Source organism: Myxine glutinosa, chromosome 5, assembly GCF_964187855.1.
Source record: "Myxine glutinosa chromosome 5, kmMyxGlut1.1, whole genome shotgun sequence".
Classification (NCBI taxonomy): Eukaryota; Metazoa; Chordata; class Myxini; order Myxiniformes; family Myxinidae; genus Myxine; species Myxine glutinosa.
The window spans coordinates 116,658,647-116,678,159 of NC_136265.1; the positions used below are offsets into that span (position 1 = coordinate 116,658,647).

General features: G+C 46.7%; 1 protein-coding gene across 1 annotated transcript in view; it reads right to left on the reverse strand.

The window, feature by feature from the left end:
• Positions 1-19,513, reverse strand: part of LOC137427200 (uncharacterized) — a 165,467-nt gene that overhangs the window by 88,640 nt on the left and 57,314 nt on the right. Inside the window, exons 5-7 of the mRNA XM_068116460.2 lie at positions 15,906-16,114; positions 14,549-14,685; positions 2,950-3,094 (exon numbers count right to left, since the gene is read on the reverse strand). Coding sequence (XP_067972561.2) covers positions 2,950-3,094; positions 14,549-14,685; positions 15,906-16,114 — 491 coding nt within the window. The remainder of the gene's footprint in view (positions 1-2,949; positions 3,095-14,548; positions 14,686-15,905; positions 16,115-19,513) is intronic.

Below are 19,513 nucleotides of genomic sequence, written 5' to 3' on the forward strand. Positions count from 1 at the left end.
GGCACACAGGAAAGACAACACTGGCACACAGGACAGACAACACTGGCACACAGGACAGACAACACTGGCACACAGGACAGACAACACTGGCACACAGGACAGACAACACTGGCACACAGGACAGACAACACTGGCACACAGGACAGACAACACTGGCACACAGGACAGACAACACTGGCACACAGGACAGACAACACTGGCACACAGGACAGACAACACTGGCACACAGGACAGACAACACTGGCACACAGGACAGACAACACTGGCACACAGGACAGACAACACAGGCGCACAGGACAGACAACACTGGCGCACAGGACAGACAACACTGGCGCACAGGACAGACAACACTGGCGCACAGGACAGACAACACTGGCGCACAGGACAGACAACACTGGCGCACAGGACAGACAACACTGGCGCACAGGACAGACAACACTGGCGCACAGGACAGACAACACTGGCGCACAGGACAGACAACACTGGCGCACAGGACAGACAACACTGGCGCACAGGACAGACAACACTGGCGCACAGGACAGACAACACTGGCACACAGGACAGATAACACTGGCACACAGGACAGATAACACTGGCACACAGGACAGATAACACTGGCACACAGGAGAAAAGGTTTGAGAGGAGAAGCGCTAAGGAATATCTGGGCAACATCAAGAAGAGCACGATAATTTTCTGCCTTATCAAGGACGTGTGGAGCCTGTTGGGCGTTAGTGATGGTGGTGTTAGGGGAGACGAGCAGTAGTACACAAGATAAAATATTATAAGAGTAAGAAAAGTGCAAAGTAAATGAGGTGAGGTAGAGCAAAGCACGTGATCGAGCATGGCTATACGGATGAGAACAAAGAGGAACAGAAACAAACGTTTACACAAGACACTGAGTGAGAAAACAAGAGAACGGAGGGGTGAGACTATTCTGGATGGTATCCTTGTTTTATGAAGTGGATCCATTGGATTACAGAACTACAAGTCTGTCGATTAAGAACTGAAAGCGCAATTCAATCATTCATATATTCATTCATTTTCATTGGTCCTTTTTTGTTTTGCCTTTTCATTCACAGAACTAATTTCCACTCCACATAGCAGAGGAGTTTCTTTCAATAAATAAGTCCACACTATGAACATACAATGAAAATCCCTCATACCCGACTCCGACCCAAGCGCCAATGGACACGTTTGTGAACCAAAAGAAATGTAGTTTATTCGAAATTAAACAAAAATGATTGCGACTGTAAACACGAATAATTCTTATCACTTTACATTCAATTCGTTCATTCAATGTTCACCCCGAAGGGAGCCTGCCAAAAATGTAATATTGAATTTGACGCTGGATGATTAACCCTTTGAGTACGGATGACGTCCAGTGCCGCAACCCGTGAAAAAGTTTTGTGTACAGATGACGTTACTACACGTCATCGACTATACCTATAAATAGATCGTCAGTACGTGGCTGCATTCCCGTACCAAAATGCCAAATTAATCCTGTACCGGCGGTATTTTTATCAAAAAAACATCACGTACTCAAAGGGTTAAGAACTTCAACTTTATTTCTCAATGTTGTGCTAATTAGGATTCTGGTGAGGTTCCCACTGGAAGCCTATTGTTCTTGCCAGGATTATTATTATTCTCACACATTTTGTGGAGACGATTCCGACAAAACCGTTATAGCGAGCTCTACGAAACTTTAGCTCATTATCGATACCAATGTAACTCAGTGCACCATGAATTTTGTTTTTGCAATTTTGACTTACATTGGCTTTGCCTATGACGTCTTAAACTTTAAAAACCTTCTCCAGAAACGCTGAACGGATCAACGCAAAATTTTACAGATATGATCAACTAGACATGGGGATAAAAGTTGCGGAAAAAAAACATCGGTCACGTGGTTTGGCGGCCATATTGGATCTAAGAAGAAAACATTAAAAATCTACTTCTCTGAAACCGCTTATCCGATTATATACGAAACTTGAAACATGTTTACAAATGAATGGGGGAATTTTTTTTGCAAACTATGACATCAGTCATGTGGTTTGGCCGACATCTTGAATTTAAGCAAAAAATAAAAACTATTCTCAAGAACCGCTCAACAAATCAATCCGATACTTCATATGTGTGATCAACTACCCATGGGGAAAAATGATTCTGAACTATGGCATCATCAGTCACGTGGTATGGTACCCATCTTGGATTTAAGGGAAAAAAAATATGAAAATCTATATCTCCAGAACCGCTTAACCGATCCAAACCAAAATTTACAGATATGATCGACAACCCATGATGAAATCTTATTGAAAATGATGACGTTAGTCACATGGTATGGCAGCCATTTTGCCTGGAAGCCGATCATCATTGCTCGCTGTTCTAGTTTCATTTTGGTATTTGGAGAGAGGTATTGTAAAGTGAGCTGCTTTGACATTTAACATTAACCAGAAACATTATAATATGTTGAGAAAGAACGATCTACAGGGTGTCCAAAAAGTCGCGCATCATTGGAAATTATTTAATTTATCTAATGTAATTTTTTTTTAAAAAGATTTTATAACTTTATTCTTCATTATTTTATTACCTTTACTCAAAATGAATCATTTTGAGATTGGTGGGACACATTTCGAACAACTGATGTAGCCAACCTTACAAATAAATGTTTCGCCGATGATGCGCAACTTTGTGGACACCTTGTATATTGAATAGATCCGAGTACAGACTCGTAATGATATACTGACCGATTACAACAGCCTGTCCAGTCCCTTTGGGAATGGCCGATATTAAGTAAATATAATACACCTGTTTAGCATTTTGTTTTCCTATCAAGGAAAGTAAAGGAGGTTTGTGTGGGGGTGGGATGCCTTATTTGATAAACTACTGGGAAGGCCTAAAACAAGTAAAATGGAACAGAATGAGTGGAGATTATCAAGTAAACTGAGCACTCACCTCAGCCTGTATTGTGCGGATAAGGAAGAGGAGATGACAGGTTGTACGTGCCACTGAACCAAGCTCAAGGCAAGCAGAAAGAAAGCGAGATGGCTCAGAAGGCCAAGCTCTTCGTGTAAGCTGGCTCCACAGCACTATTACTTCCCTGTTGGTGAAACGACATTTTCTCACATGTACCACAATATTCAAATTTTACAGTGCAAGTACAGCTGGGCTTTCCTACAGGTTCGGATTGTCATGGAAGTACAGAACAAGGAGTGAGGGGTCAGCAGCCAAAATGGAGCAAAGTGAAAACAGTAGGTGAAGAAGTAGGTGAGGCATAAGAGAAGGAAAAGAGGGTGAAGGTTGGGGAAAATACCTCAGTTGATGTGGTGGTAAAACTAAGAGGTAGTAATCAGAAAGATGGTGAGATTTAGAAATTCATGGAACGGCATCGAAAATATCAGCAAATTCCGATAGGTCGCTCGTCCACCTTGTGAAATAACCTTTAAAAAATTCCTACATATGTAAATTCTTACAACATTGCCACCTTTAATTTAGTTTCCTTATAATCTATTCATTTTTCATATTTAATTTTGTAATTGTCTGAAGACTATTTTTGTTTGAGAAAGTTTCCTCCAAGATAGTTTGAGTGCTAGGACCTCATTTGGGATTCGTCGGCTCGGGAACTTTCTCGGATAGTCAATGCTTTGAAAACACTCAATTACAACAGCTTTCCCTTCATTATAAGTACATTATTGTACAATTCAATATTACTGTCTTTAAAAATGTTCATGAACATTCTGTTGGAGAATCGGCAATGCATGGCGACCTTTATCAAAGTGAGTGAGGTTCAAGTTCACTCATTTTGATGCAAGACATGATGGAAAACAAACGTCATACAATCTTTTATCCCCCCTCCCCCACTTTGAAAACAGGGGCAGGTTGGGGGTGATGGGTTGTCTGTCAGTCACACATCTGCTTCTCCTAAATGGCTGGGCATTGTTGTGAAAATCAACCAGATCCACAACTTTGTCCCATAGGTAGGTTTAATCTCAATTAGATCTTTGGCATCATCCTGTAAAAATACAATCATGCAATAGATATCAGGATCTCGGTATCATACAGAGAGGACCGATAATAATAGTCAAAGCAAGCGAGTCTTGTATATATGTGCGAGTCTAGCATATACGTACCATTCAAGACTACATGTAAAGTAAATGTCACAGGAGTGGCTAGGCGTCGCGGACGTCCCAGGTTTTTTAGACGCCCTTCAGTGGCTGAAGCGAGTAACTCTCCTGGGTTCAACCTTGGTATAATTTCACTACAGGCATAATTTCACCAAACCTGGTAGTTATGATCGCCACGATGGCAAGAAGGTGAGAGCGCAGTATTATTTCTGGCCACGCCCCTTGAGGCGGGGTCAAAAGGTCGAGTGTCAACAAATGCAATTATTGTCATTTTAAAATGAAACATTCTACCTACTGAAAGGAGCGAGAGTTCAACAGTCCAATTAGTGCAATGAAAGTCAGTCCAATTAGCAGATGCATGAAATATGTGACGAATTTTTGGATTTGAACCGGTTCATTCCTCCTTAGGACCACGATGGCAGAACGGGAAAACTATTCCACCTCAAAGTTTGTTCTTGGGTCATTCCTAGTGTAATTTTTTTTGCCATCTTTAAACTTTGCTACAGTGGGAAGCATGGGGCTTTGTGAAGGCATGTCATCGACTTCACCAGTTGCAATTTGTCGGGTAACCACAGCAATTAACTAGAACGGCACTCAGTAGAGCATATACCTCTGCCTGGTTGGCCATCTCACTTAATGGTGAAGAATCCCTTAAAAAATTAAATAATTCTCATATCCGAATCCATATTCAGATCTTCACCAAAATCGAATCTATTTGTCCTTGTCAGACACCCAACCGGTCCACCGCTTAATCCAAATCCATCCACAACTTTTTGAGATATCCTGCTATGTGTCGTTTTTGGCCCCAATGTATCCCAATTTGGTTTATGTATGTATCCCAATGGTGAATAATCACTTTAAAAAATTATAGTAGCCGGATCTGAATCTTCGCCAAAATCTAATCATTTCGTCCTTGTGACATACGCTACATCTCTGCCAAATTTCATCCGAATCCATCCACAACTTTTTGAGATATTTTGTTCACAAACAAACAAGACAAACAGACAGACAAACAGACAAACAGACAGACAAACAGAGAGACAAACAGACAGACAGACAAACAGACATGGGTGAAAACATAACCTCCATCCACCTTTGGTGGCGGAGGTAAATATTGTTACGGATCCGGGGGACGGCACTCCCGTTAGCAAGGGGGGGTTAATCCCCTTGTCCTGTTAAGCTGGCCGTCCTACCGGTCCTGGGGGCATGACGTCACTTCCGGTCGGTGGTGAGTAGGATTGTAAGCCCAACCCGTCTTACAACCGAATTACCACCACCGGCCGTAAGCGAGGAAATACTCCCACCCGGGCCGCAGCGTGATTGGAATGCGCCGAGCGAAGCGAGCTGCGACTCGGGCCGTTAAGAAGAGAACTAAACCCGACTATAGCGGTTGGCCGAATCGTGCCACAGGTACTCAATCAGGAAAGGACAAAAGCGATCGGGGGAAGAAGAAACCAAAGTAAGGAATAACAGGTATTTATTCACTATCTACAAAACCAAAACCAAGGAAGAAATGAAAGGTAGGACTGTACAGGAAGAGGAAGAAGCAGATACACAGGGCAACCTTAAAACAGTCATATTACAACCCCAGACAAAGAAACAGACTTACACGACAGGGAATGGCTCGAAGGAGGAGAGGGTCCCGGCAGATGGTAGGCGTCGAGGTCTGGCTCCAGCTTCACTCGAGTCCGGCTCCGGGTGTTGACTCGCACCGCGGCAGCGGCGAGCGCGTACTGTTGACACGCCGTCGGACCTTATACGTGGCGGGGGGGGTAGTCCTTTGCACGGCCGTATGCGCAGTTCAATACAATCTCGCCCAACCTCCGCGCAGTCCGTGCCCTCTCTCCTCTTGGGCTTCTTTCAACAACCGCACTTCTCTCCCTTCTTGTGTAAAGGCGCCGCGCTTGCGCTTATATAGCCCGCATCGAAATCAAGCCGCGCTTCATCGAGCCACGCCTATCAATGAGCTCACCTCAGCCCTGGTTGGCTCGCCGAAAGGGCCACGCCTCGGTCTCAGCGCTCCGCCCCCTTCTTCTCCGGCTTGACCGCGTGCGTAATGGCGTTTGAATGCAGCGAACGCTGCTGGCAAGCAAAGTAACACAATTTGGAGAGAGAGAGAGCAAAATGGATGGAATGGGGCCTATCTTATTTAATTACTGCAACGCAGATTGAACTATTGGGAACAGATCCTTAACTGAAACACATAATAATGAAATAACTACAGAGAGGTCCTATGGTGCTCTACGTGTTGTACATGGACTAACTAGGGTGCGATCTTTAATAAGCCAAATGATGGGGATATTTACAGGGGATCATTTATAAGGGAACATTTACTAAAATTTACAAAGTGAAGGTTCTAAAAACCGAAACACAGCACCCGTCTCTCCTCTAGGGCCGTCCCGGCCCGAAATAACTTTACTTAATGTGACACTCTGGTGTCGGAACCCTCTACTATTAACCTTACCCTTGAGTGTGACAGTTTTAAAACAACTAAGTATATCCCGCCTGCTACGTTGCATCCTACCTAACAGACTCACGCCCACAGAATAACCGAATTGCGGAATGGTCTTCAAACTATACATATACGGTGGGGAGCATCATTTACAAGACACTACTTGGTATTTACAATGCGAACCCAGGACCTGTCATTTTGGGAGATAAAAAAAAAAGATCTTTTGCAAGAGGAAGGAGCATGCACTGCACTGCACCGATACACCATACCCACATGCCCGGGGATGCACAACTGATATTGCAGTGCACCCCCGAGCACAAGCGCATTACAATTCACCAAAGCACCAAAGCACCATAAAACACACAAAGCACCATCCAGTGCTCATTTCACACATTTCAATAAAACAAACTGATGGCCTTCTTCTTGTCAGCTCCTGCTATGCTGGCCCGATGTTTCTTGATGTTGTCTCTTCTTTGTTTGCTGCCTATTTGAAAATAACAAAAAGGGCACACAAGCGTCTAATTTTTTTAATTTATGGCCAACAGGGGCCAACTAAGGGTGGTCCACCTGTATGGCATAGGGGCCACCTCACCGTGGTCCGCAAGCAAACTTTTCTCTGGCCATCATGGCCGGTCCCAGCAGAGGGGCCAGGCCCCAACACGTGGGGTCCATAAGTGTGGTGCTTGGCCACAGAACCGTGGTCCATAAGGTGGTGTATCGGTCCAGGCAGGCTGTGCAGCGGCGGCTCGGGCACACAACTGCGGCTACCTGCGCACTCCCCCCGGACCCAAAAGAACAAGCCGTGAGTGGGGAAAGAAGGACACAGCAAGCATCGGGGCAAGGTCGCAAGGGTACACATTAATACAAGGCAATGCAGAGGTGAGGTGCGCAGGAGAGTGAGCGGAGAAAGCTCGTCCCTACCGTACGTTCCCCCCCCCCCCCCCCGTCACCTAATCTACCCTTGCCCCTTACCCCATATTTACAAAATTTTACACATTTACCAATTCCGTCTCTATTGTCCTGTCTTCCCCATATCTCCCCTAATACCAAATTCGTCCACAATCCCTCTAACCAATTTGCCATCAAGCCCAATTTCTCATCAATTCCTCCAAAGGAGGAAGAGATGGAACAACAAGCACAATGTCACCCCCACGTCATGATGCGTCACCATTCCAAACATTTGCACAAACCGGTGGTGTGGAGTCCTGTCACCTTGGTGAGCGGATGTTGATGGTGCGAAGAGATTTTCTCCTAACTATACTTCTAAGTGACTTTAACACTTTTACTCGACCCGGGATCTTTCCCTGCCAAACCATTGGCCATCTTACACGATGTGGTTCTAAGAACCGAACTCCCATTGACCAAACTGTGGTGCTCACCAATTTGGGGTCTCACTCCCCCGATTCTTCACCCTGTGCCTTCGCACAATTTCCGGGCTGGGTCGTGTGGCGCTCCCAGCAGGTCCGCTCACCTGCACACCTCCGCCACTGTAGTTGCCTCCGAGCTTACCTGCTCCTTACCCGAACCTACCTGGGGAAGGCCCTCTGGCGCTCTCACCCCCTACCGCCCTCTCTGGCGTCGGGCTACCCGGGTCCGTCCTCCGGATCCTCGGGCCCCATTGAACAACTCGACTGGCTCCCAGAGCCTACCTGCAGCCTCACCTGGCCGACAGACTAACAGTGGCGGAGTGCCCATTTAACCATACACACACTAACAGGCCACACGCCCAGCCAATTGACTCCACTAATGCACCCATCCAACACGCTGTGCAACTACTCGCACCACAGATGCCAATATCCAACCACAATTTACCTACTCCCTCTACTTACTTTTAAACTACCCTCCCCGGGTATTCGTGAGGGGTCCACCTTCCCCATCCACTCCTTTCGCACCAACCACTCCACTCCACGTATTCCACACTACTCACTCCACACCATCCATTCCATACTCCATGTATTCCATGCTATTCATTTCATCCAACCATTCTCCATACACCTGTGCTTCTCCTGCACACCTGTGCCCACACAACTGGTGTCACCTGTACACCTGGTGGCACTTGCACCCGTCTCTCCTCCAGGACCATTCATTCAATACAACTCACAATCACACCTTTCACCATACTCTGCTCAATGCACAATCATGCCAATCATCATGCTCACCACAAAGAACTTCCTGCACACACACTGCATCATCTAAGCTGACTACTGCCTTCTGAAACTCGCGCTCCCCAGTCTTCCCTTCTACTAAGCGCTTCCACGTCATTATAATCCACTAATCTGATACGTCCCCTCTACAGGTACATGTCGCTACTTAACTCTACAGTTACCTATGGTCATCTTTCTAAATCCGAACAATAACCTAACCCTCCCGGGCTAGTTTTCACAGCCACCCCCATAACCTAATGCTCATGTGCCCTGGTACAATGTGAGGGATGGTCAAGATACCACCCCCCGACACTGGGTATCAATTTCCAATTTTGCCAATCAAATTTGCCCATCAAATTTGCCAATCAAATTCACTATCCCTCCCATCGTCCATTAAACTTTGAGCCTCCGTGCGTCATTACATGTACAAAGCTCGGCTTCGCAAAGCCGAGCAATGAATACGGGTGGATTGGTCTCCTGCGGTTAGGTCCGTCCGGCATTCGATCCAGGGGAGGAGGTTTCGTCGGTTCAAGGTTTAAAGCACCATCCCTACGCAGGGCCTTTCGCTCCCATGTGCGGTGGGCCAGCCTTGCCCGGGTGGAACGCCGCCACCATAAGGGGGCGCCGTTCCGACCCCTCCTACCTCCCCTCGAACCGGGCCGGTCGCCTTGCCCGGCAAAGCGCGGACTCGACCGTGCGGGGCGGGGCCCGGCGCGAATCGTGCACGACGCTCCGAACAGGAGCGACGCGACACCGATCCCCGCCGGTTCCCGCAATACACAAAGCCCGGCACGGACCGAGGGCTCGCGTCGGCTATACGTCGGCCGAACCACTGCCCCGGTCAACGTCGATGCCTTACTCGCATGCTCACATCCACACGCGACTCGACCCATACTCACAAATTCTCACGCGCCAACGCCTTCCGTACATCCCATGCACTCTGTTATTGCACTTTCTCTTAAACACCACCCAGGTACACTCATTCCGCTCAGACTTCGTTACACACCTGACCACCGCACACCTCCTCGCACACTCGTCGTTCGCACACTTCAACACACCTCCTCGCGCCCACTCCTCGGTCACATCCTCTGTGACGACCATGGGTGTGCACTCTTTTGCACACCCAATCACGCCCTTCACCACCAACTCAGGTGTGCATTCCCGCACACGCTCGACCATTTCAGGTGTACATTCTTTCTCACTCACCACAACCAACTCGCACTCCGTGTCACTCTCACCACCACACTCTGTCGTGCATTCACTCTCACTCTCGACAGCACACTCACTCCTCGGCGCACACTTTTTCCTCACACACCCCTCCGTTCCACACCTTTCTCGCGCACCCTCTCCCGGTACATACTCCGTACCACTCATGGGGGTGCATTCTTGCACACACCCAATGACCACCGCACACTCTTGCGCACACTCTCCGGTTACATCTTCTGTAACACTCCCCATCACGCGCTCCGATGTGCCCTCCTGCACACGCGCCACAACCAGCTCACTCTCCGTGTCGCACTCCGTACACTCGGTTTCGCACATACCCTATGACGTGCATTCGCTCTCGCACCCGGTATCACTCCCATACTCTGTCACACACTCACTCTCCGACGCACACTTTTTCCTTACAAGCGCGCCATTTCCACTCACCACTCACAAGAGACCCTCCACCAACGCCCGGGTGCTTTCTCGATCCCAAGCGTGCGAAAATTATTTTTGCGCCAAACATCCTCCTGCAAAATCTCCCCGCACAATATACAGGCCGACTCTGGACATGCTGCTTCTGCTTTCTCAACAATGGATGGAGGTCCTCAACGCCAAACAGGAAATTAGAGCTGTCTCCCTTGACATTTCACGTGCCTTCGATACGGTCTGGCACCCTGCTCTGCTCACCAAACTCTCCTCCTTTGGTATCCATGGAAATCTCCACGCATGACTGGCGGACTTCCTCTCTGGTCGTAGTCAACGTGTGGCCCTGAATGGGTTTCTCTCATCTCCTCTTCCTGTTCAGGCTGGAGTTCCCCAAGGTAGTGTTCTGGGCCCTGTGCTTTTTCTGGTCTTCATCAATGATCTCTCTGACTCTCTTGAAAATCCTCTCTATCTCTTTGCTGACGACAATACTCTCTGTCGCCCTATTCCTCATCCCTCAGATCAGCAGTCTGCAGCCTCCTCACTCTCTGCAGACCTGGACAAAATCACAGACTGGGCAAACAAATGGAACATGTCTTTCAATCCTGATAAATCTCACACTCTTACGATGTCTCTCCGAAAAGACCGACTGGAAAACCCTCCCATCCACTTTCTGAATAATCCTCTCCAAGAAGTTCTGTCACTCAAGCTTTTGGGTCTCACTATTTGCCATGATCTTTCCTGGGAAAACCACATTTCAAATCTGGCCTCCAAAGCCAGTAGCCGACTGGGCATCCTCCGTCATGCGAAGTCCTTCCTTGGCACACCTGAGCTCCTCACCACATACAAGGCTTTCATCCGCAGCTCTATGGAATACTGCTCTCCCCTCTGGTCTGGTGCTCCTGCCTCACACCTAGCCCGTCTTCACGCTGTTGAAACCAAAGCGTTCAGAATCATTGGAATCTCCCGCGATGAAGCTAACTCCAAGGGCCTTTCACTCACTCATCGCAGGCAGGTTGGTGGTCTTTCCGTCTTCTACCGACTCCTCTCTGGCCTTGCCCCCCCAGCCCTCTCTGGGCTCTGTCCCCCAAATATTCCTACAGGTCGCACAAGATCTGCCTGCAACCCTCTTATGGTTAAACTGCCAAAATCAAGACTTTCTGCTCACCTTCACTCCTTCATTCCTCTTTTCTCCCGCCTCTGGAACAAACTCCCTCACTCTCTTCAATCCCACTGCACCCTCCAGGTCTTTAAAACAGCTGTTCACCACCATCTCTTATCCTCCCCCATCCAAAACCTTGATCTTTTCTACCCCCACTCATTTTGGTCCCCTTGTGTTTTATACCTCTCCCCCCCCCCGCCCTCCCCCTCCCACGCCTCCTGCCCCCAAGCCCTCTCCCTCCCACACTTCTCCCTGCTCTCAAATGTTGTGGTTGTGTGCTTCCCCTTCTCTCCCCATCTTGTCTTCCGCTCCCTCTTTTTGTGTTTTGTTTGTCTGGTTGATTTGTTTGTGAAATAAATGTTAGCTCTTTCACGAGCCTCGATTCAGTATACAAAAAAAAAAAAAAAAAAAAAACAAAAAAAAAAAAACACCTGGGCGCTTCTTCCTCTTCGCTCCAACACTTGCAAACTTTCATTTGGGTTAAGCACAGCATCAAGGTGTGAGCCGAGACTTTGCATGTCTTCCATTCCTCCCTCCAATTCCTGGGCTTCCTCTGTCGTCTTTTCAATTTCAATTTCGACTATTTGTTCGGTTTCTTTGCCAATTTGAATTAATTATTTTCCTTTATCTTCTTTTCCTTCGACGACCGCTGGCTCTAATAAAATTTTCTCTTCTACCTCGGTGGTCGCCGGCTTCCCCATACCCCGGGTCGCGATTTCTACCCCGGTCCACGTGACTTTGCCTTGCTCCACCTCGCTCAATCCGCGCTCCTCGAGTCGCGTTACCTCGTCCCGTACTCCCGCAACCTTTCCGCCCGATCCGCGGTCCATCTCAATGTCCTTCCCCAATGCTTCCATGTTACCCCTGGATTCCTCCCTTTTTGACTCTGCCCTCAATTTTTCCGTATCACACCCTGTTTCGTTTAGCATGGCGTCCATTTTTTGATTCCTCCTTACCATCCATGCCAACACTTCAGCCATAAATGTTTGCATGTCTTTTAACGTTGGTACAGTGGGCGCGGCTGCCGCGACCACATGCGAGGCGCCGCCATCTTGTGCACCTGCAACCCCCTCTACCGCATCCTCATTGCTCTCCTCTTCCCTCTCTCCCAATTCCTCCCTGGGGTCCTGGGTTGCCTCTAACCCCTCATTCTCCCCTAACTGCACCCGATCGCCTTGATCATCCATGGCACGATTTTAAAATTTAGATGTTTTAATAAAATGTCGGCCATTTGACCAAATTTTTAAAGATGTTTTAAAAATTTGGTTCGGGTCCAAATCCCACTCCTGACACCAATTGTTATGGATCCGGGGGACGGCACTCCCGTTAGCAAGGGGGGGTTAATCCCCTTGTCCTGTTAAGCTGGCCGTCCGACCGGTCCTGGGGGCATGACGTCACTTCCGGTCGGTGGTGAGTAGGGTTGTAAGCCCAACCCGTCTTACTACCGAATTACCACCACCGGTCGTAAGCGAGGAAATACTCCCACCCAGGCCGCAGCGTGATTGGAATGCGCCGAGCGAAGCGAGCTGTGACTCGGGCCGTTAACAAGAGAACTAAACCCGACTATAGCGGTTGGCCGAATCGTGCCACAGGTACTCAATCGGGAAAGGACAAAAGCGATCGGGGGAAGAAGAAACCAAAGTAAGGAATAACAGGTATTTATTCACGATCTACAAAACCAAAACCAAGGAAGAAATGAAAGGTAGGACTGTACAGGAAGAGGAAGAAGCAGATACACAGGGCAACCTTAAAACAATCATATTACAACCCCGGACAAACAAACAGACTTACACGACAGGGAATGGCAGGAAGGAATGGCTCGAAGGAGGAGCAGGGTCCCGGCAGATGGTAGGCGTCGAGGTCCGGCTCCAGCTTCACTCGAGTCCGGCTCCGGGTGTTGACTCGCATTGCGGCAGCGGCGAGCGCGTACTGTTGGCACGCCGTCGGACCTTATATGCGGCGGGGGGGGGGGGGGGGGGGTAGTCCTTTGCACGGCCGTATGCGCAGTTCAATACAATCGATGATGCAATCTCGCCCAACCTCCGCGCAGTCCGTGCCCTCTCTCCTCTTGGGCTTCTTTCAACAACTGCACTTCTCTCCCTTCTTGTGTAAAGGTGCCGCGCTTGCGCTTATATAGCCCGCGTCGAAATCAAGCAGCGCTTCATCGAGCCACGCCTATCAATGAGCTCACCTCAGCCCTGGTTGGCTCGCCGAAAGGGCCACGCCTCGGTCTCGGCGCTCCGCCCCCTTCTTCTCCGGCTTGACCGCGTGCGTAATGGCGTTTGAATGCAGCGAACGCTGCTGGCAAGCAAAGTAACACAATTTGGAGAGAGAGAGAGAGAGAGCAAAATGGACGGAATGGGGCCTATCTTATTTAATTAATGCAACGCAGATTGAACTATTGGGAACAGATCCTTAACTGAAACACATAATAATGAAATAACTACAGAGAGGTCCTATGGTGCTCTACGTGTTGTACATGGACTAACTAGGGTGCGATCTTTAATAAGCCAAATGATGGGGATATTTACAGGGGATCATTTATAAGGGAACATCTACTAAAATTTAAAAAGTGAAGGTTCTAAAAACCGTAACACAATGCTGTTTCTCTACAAAGCAAAGAGGGAGATTTCAAGCACATTGTCACGTGTAGGACGACAAGACGTGCTACAATGTCATTTTACCCAAATTATAGGTAGGTAGATTAAGACAATTTGAACAAATAAACACCGCATATGGGATTGGAACCTGGGATGCAGGCATCATGATCAAAGTGATCGGATGGGAAACACATCACAGTGAATTAATTATCAAAAGTGGAAAACATAAATAAGTTCCATTTGATACACCTTAGAAATATAAAAATAAAGAGAAATAGTCGAGGATTTTTTTTTTGGAACGTTGCCGTCGTGAAACTCGTAGATTATGTGCTGAGAAATTCTGATCTGAGATCAACGAGAGTTCAAATTTTTTTCAGTATCATACGGTAAAGTATTTTCACCTCGAGCTGGAATCACCTCGATGGGTTTTCTCTTTTACTTACCAAGTGGAGTCTTTCTCCACGTTCTGCAGTTTGCGTTTGAGCAACGCGGTACAGAGGAGCCTGGCTCCATGTGCGTTGCCTGCAGCGTCGAGGTTACACACCAGGTCCAGCGCTTCGGACCCATCAAGGTGTGCGGCCTGCCAGGACATGTGCAAAGTGGAGAAGTCATTTTGATTATTCTTATATTAGCTAATAGTGAATGTCAAGCAAAAGTCTCACCCCTAACAAATCAGCATATCAGTGCCAACCCACAATGTGTTCAGAGATGGCTGGAGTATTAGTACAAGCAATAACAGAATGGCAGAGCAACCTTAAAGTTACAGAATACATGCACAGAGGGGCAAAGGTGTGTGTCAAAACTTTATATGATCTGGAAGTTTAATTAAACAAATAAACATCTGCCCAAGTGGTTTTTTTATCATTGGCATCCTGTTCTGGTACTACCAGGTACATGATAGCACTGAGGGTATCAGCTCTTCACAAAGAAGTACGACATGAATGTGATCGTCTCATTTATCATCCAAATATTGGCCCACCAAGTGTTAATTCATTACAAGGATCCATAGTCAGTCCATTTAAAACTTGCGAAGCACTCATCGCGCATTTGGGTTTTGGATTGCTATTCAGCATCAGAAACATCGGTACTGCAAGTCTTCACTTAATGTTGTCGTTACGTTCTTGAAAAGTGTGACCGCAACCAAAACGACTTAAAGCTAATCCAATTTCCCCACAAGGATTAATGTAAATAGGAGGTGTTAAGTTCAGGCGAAAAAAACTATCACCAGACAAAACACATTCTATCCATATATACTGCATTATAAGTTTTAAATAATTTCGCAAACAATTTAATACTGTACTCACCAATGGCGATTGTGCACGGGTGAGTGGTGGAGTGAGGGTGGATCTTCCTTACGCTTTGAGCCGCAGCGCAGTGTTTATAAGGCTTATACTGTACGTACTCTGGGTGGGTTTATACAACGGTATTTACAGTATGGCTTATACTGTAGCTCTATTAAATCCAGGAAAAGCATTAGTTTGGTACCAAATTTGAGGATTTAAGGTGTTTTGATGCAGAGTATGCAGTCGTTATGTACTGTTCAAGACGTTGTAACAGAACATTGCACAAGTCTAAAAAGAGATTTTCTAATAGATCAGAGACGTAACAACAAAGCAACGTTAATTCTGACGCAACAGTGGTAGGACACTGGATCACAGACAAGAGCGAAGAGTAATCTCCTCAGATACTGTTTGTGATTTTGAACCAATCCTCCTGCTCCCCCACCCTCACCCTCACCCCCCACCCCACCCCTTCCCACCCTTCAAATAGCCACTTACAGGTCTCATAGTACGATCATACCTCGCCCTGAAGGTCATTGTCGGATGTGGCAGTGTCACACACAAGTCCCAAACGGGCCAATTCGAAGGTAGCAGAAGCTGACCCGAGTTTTGAGAGATTTGCACAACATTCAGCGAGGCGGCAGGCCTCAGCATGGCGGCCCACAGCAACCAACGAAGATAATCGTAAGCGCAGCATGACGGGGCCTTCCGACAGCAGTGAGGCATCCACTACGGAGAAAACAAAAAGCATTCACGATTCAACCAAGGACTAGTAGTTTTTCCACTACACAAAAAGCTCCAAATTAAAGAGTGATCCACAATTTACATACTAAAATTGCAAGGGTGAAGGTGGTTGGAGAGGGGGTGGGGCGGGGGTGTCGTGGAAGCAAGGGGTTGGTAAATTAAGAGACAAGAAAAAAAGAATGGAGGGTTGGAATGCTTTGACTAATTATCCAATACATTGTTGCAGTTCTATGAAACGGGCCCGAAAGCAATGACAGCCAACATACAGGTCCCCCAGTGTATTTATTTCCGTAATGCAAGACCAGAATAGTCCCTTTCCCTTGTGTGGTGGGTCGAATGTGATACAATGCGTTGGTGAGGGTTAGAGAGGTTTTCTCCACCTTCCCAGATTATAAAATCGGCACGTTGGTTTTTGGTCTGGCTGTGAACGAGATACTGGTGATCGTCCTGGCTGCTGCTCACTCGTGGTGCTTCGCGGGGAGAAGCGACATGGGGGAGCTGGGGCCGAGGCTTGGGCGAGTGGAGCAGGCACCGTGGAGAGCTCGTCAATCGGACGAGACCAAGCCATATCTTTTAGTTCTCACACAGTATGTTATTTATCTCATGCATTCTTTTCTCGGCTATTTTTATTTTATCTCTCCCTTGAACGCAAACTCACCATCAATAAAGTGGGCAACAAGTGACAACCACCGATGGCACACCTTTGCAGTTTCTCTTGCACCACCCGCATGTCACACACCCCACCGCACACTCTACAGTCACCCACCAGAGACACCACCAATATTTCTCCTCTCGACCCCTCCCTCCCTTTTAGCGTTTGGGTCACGGAAGCACGACTGCTTCCTCCCGGTGAGCAAGAGGCCGTGACCCTCGTTCTTTTTCCTCCTCTTTCTGGTCTATCTTCCTCCGTGGATGGTCTCATTGGGTACCCATGTTGTGTATAGCAGGCAGGTAAGGTTAAATTCTGCGCTTGTCCATAGTCTTTGCTCTGTCTGTAAATATCCCTGCACTCTTCATTGCTCGATTGCTCACGATTGCGTGTATATTTTGCATTGCATTCCCCATTGTTGATCCATTTTGATTTCCCTTGCTGTACATTAAAGTCCTTCAGTTTCCTCCTCCCCTGCATGTTCCCGCTTGTAATAATGAATCATAAATCCCTCTTGTTGAAGTTGATTTACAATCTGTCCGTGTTTTCCCCTATTAATGGTGTTTGCCATTTCCCTATTGATCCAGCGCTGTTCACACATTAGGTTAGACTAGAGTCCCTGTATATAGAGTTGTGTCAACTCAAATTTGGACGCCATTTTGTGTCTAAGTGTGTCGGATTAGATATACATGTACATTCGCGATATGGGGTGATATATTCTAAACCTGCTAAAAAAAAATTTTACTACACATATTTAGTCTTATTATTACATACAGGTGATATTTGTTTTGTCAAAAACTCAGCTATTGCCGTGAAAAAGAGCTGTGTGGTGATATTAAAAGTGGTATGGCAATGCATATTACAAGCCAACACTGCATATAAGAGCTAACATTATAAGTAACTAACTATAAGACTATAACTATAACTATACTATAACTATAACTACAAGAGCTAACATTATAAGAATTTTTATTCTAACACAACACAGTTTAATTTTAATGAGCTGTCATGTACTAGTACTTCCACAACAGAAAATCACATGGACAATCTTCCGGAAGATGGCCAGACAAATCGCTAGCTCTATCGACCACATGTATATTGATATCAAACAGGGATAACAGCTTTTGAAAGTTGAGCCAGTTTTAAATGTGGGTACACAAATACACCTGCTTTACTGCATTAATCACCTAGAAGTATTGTATGTTTTGGGAACGATAGCTGTCACCAGGTTAAATATATAGGGATTGTCCAATGTGCAAAATCTTCCATCACTACAATTTGGCCATAAATCCCGGGGTGGGAAATATTTGAGCAAATATGCCACAAGACGCATGAGCACTGTACAAAGCAAACAATAACTCGTCAAATTTTGGACGTATGGATGGCTGCACAACCCGCAAAAAAATTGAGCAGGTCCCCCCCTAAAATTGCTTTTATGATTGCCGATTAGGCTAAATATTTTAAACCAAAAAAATAACTTGCCTCGGAATAAGTTTTGAATGGACGGACAGACAACTGAAAACAAAACGGACCATGGGTTTCCCACCCCTATAAAATCAAAATTAATTCCCTCTGAAAAAGTACAGTGACATTGCCCGCAGACTACCCAACCGCAGACCAGGCAATGTCACTGTACCGGGACATTTCATCAATCAATGACAATATGCGGTCCGCTAGGACTACCCGAAAAAAATTGAGCAGGGTTCTTCCCACGGAAATGCATTTTTGGTCAGCTCCTTGAAGATTATAAACAAACACAAATCACTTCCCTTTAAAAGGGTTTTCAACGGACAGACAACCAAAAAAAACCGAGCAGAGAGAATTGCTTTTGAACATCGATCATCAAGCGGCGTGGGCCTACCTGGCAGAGTCTCGAGGAGTCGATCGCTTTCCAGCTCTTTCGTCTGACTTTCGCTTCCCAAATTTGTCTTCTGACTTTATCACTTGGAAATCTATACATCTTATATTTCCCAGATTGGTTTGAACAACCAAAAGCAGAACAACCAGTCATTTTGTTTGGCAATAAACAACATTCCCGTACCAAGCTGACGTTCACGCACGGTGAAGTTAGACACAAAATGGCGCCACGAAATCACGTGACCAGAAATCTCAGGTCAGCGCATGGCGCAACTCTCTTTATACAGGGACTCTAGGTTAGACTAGGAGGCGATAATTCCCCACTTGATTGGCTCATGCAGTCCAGCATGCATTAGCGGTTTCTCGGCCCCCGATTGGAAAGCCACGTGGTGCAGGTAAACGGTTATCAGACGGAGAACCCTGGGACAACGTGGTAGACCAATTGGCGCTCGTGGTTGCCTAGCAACACGCCATGGTACGAAGTTATTTGTGATCGGTAGCCTCATGCACTGTAAGTTTGAGGGGAACCGAGGATCCCCCTCGTAGTAGATCGGAAACCTGTGCCTGTAACAATATAAAAGGAGCTCGGTCGCGGTGCACCTGCGTCCGTACGTGCATTCAGCCGTCAACAATTGTCCGAATCAAGCAATAACAGTACCCACTACACAATCGGCAGTGTTATCAATCAATCAGATACTAGGCAATCTGCAAACCGTATGATAAAGTTGAGTAAGGTGGTGATAGATGGACCGGTTTCAATTTACAGTTTAAAACAAAAGCTTTTCCTCCTTCTTCTTCTTCTTCACTTATCTTAATGCCAAGTCTCATTCAATCCCGTTTCTCATATTGATTTGATTCAGAAAACGCTTGCGATATTC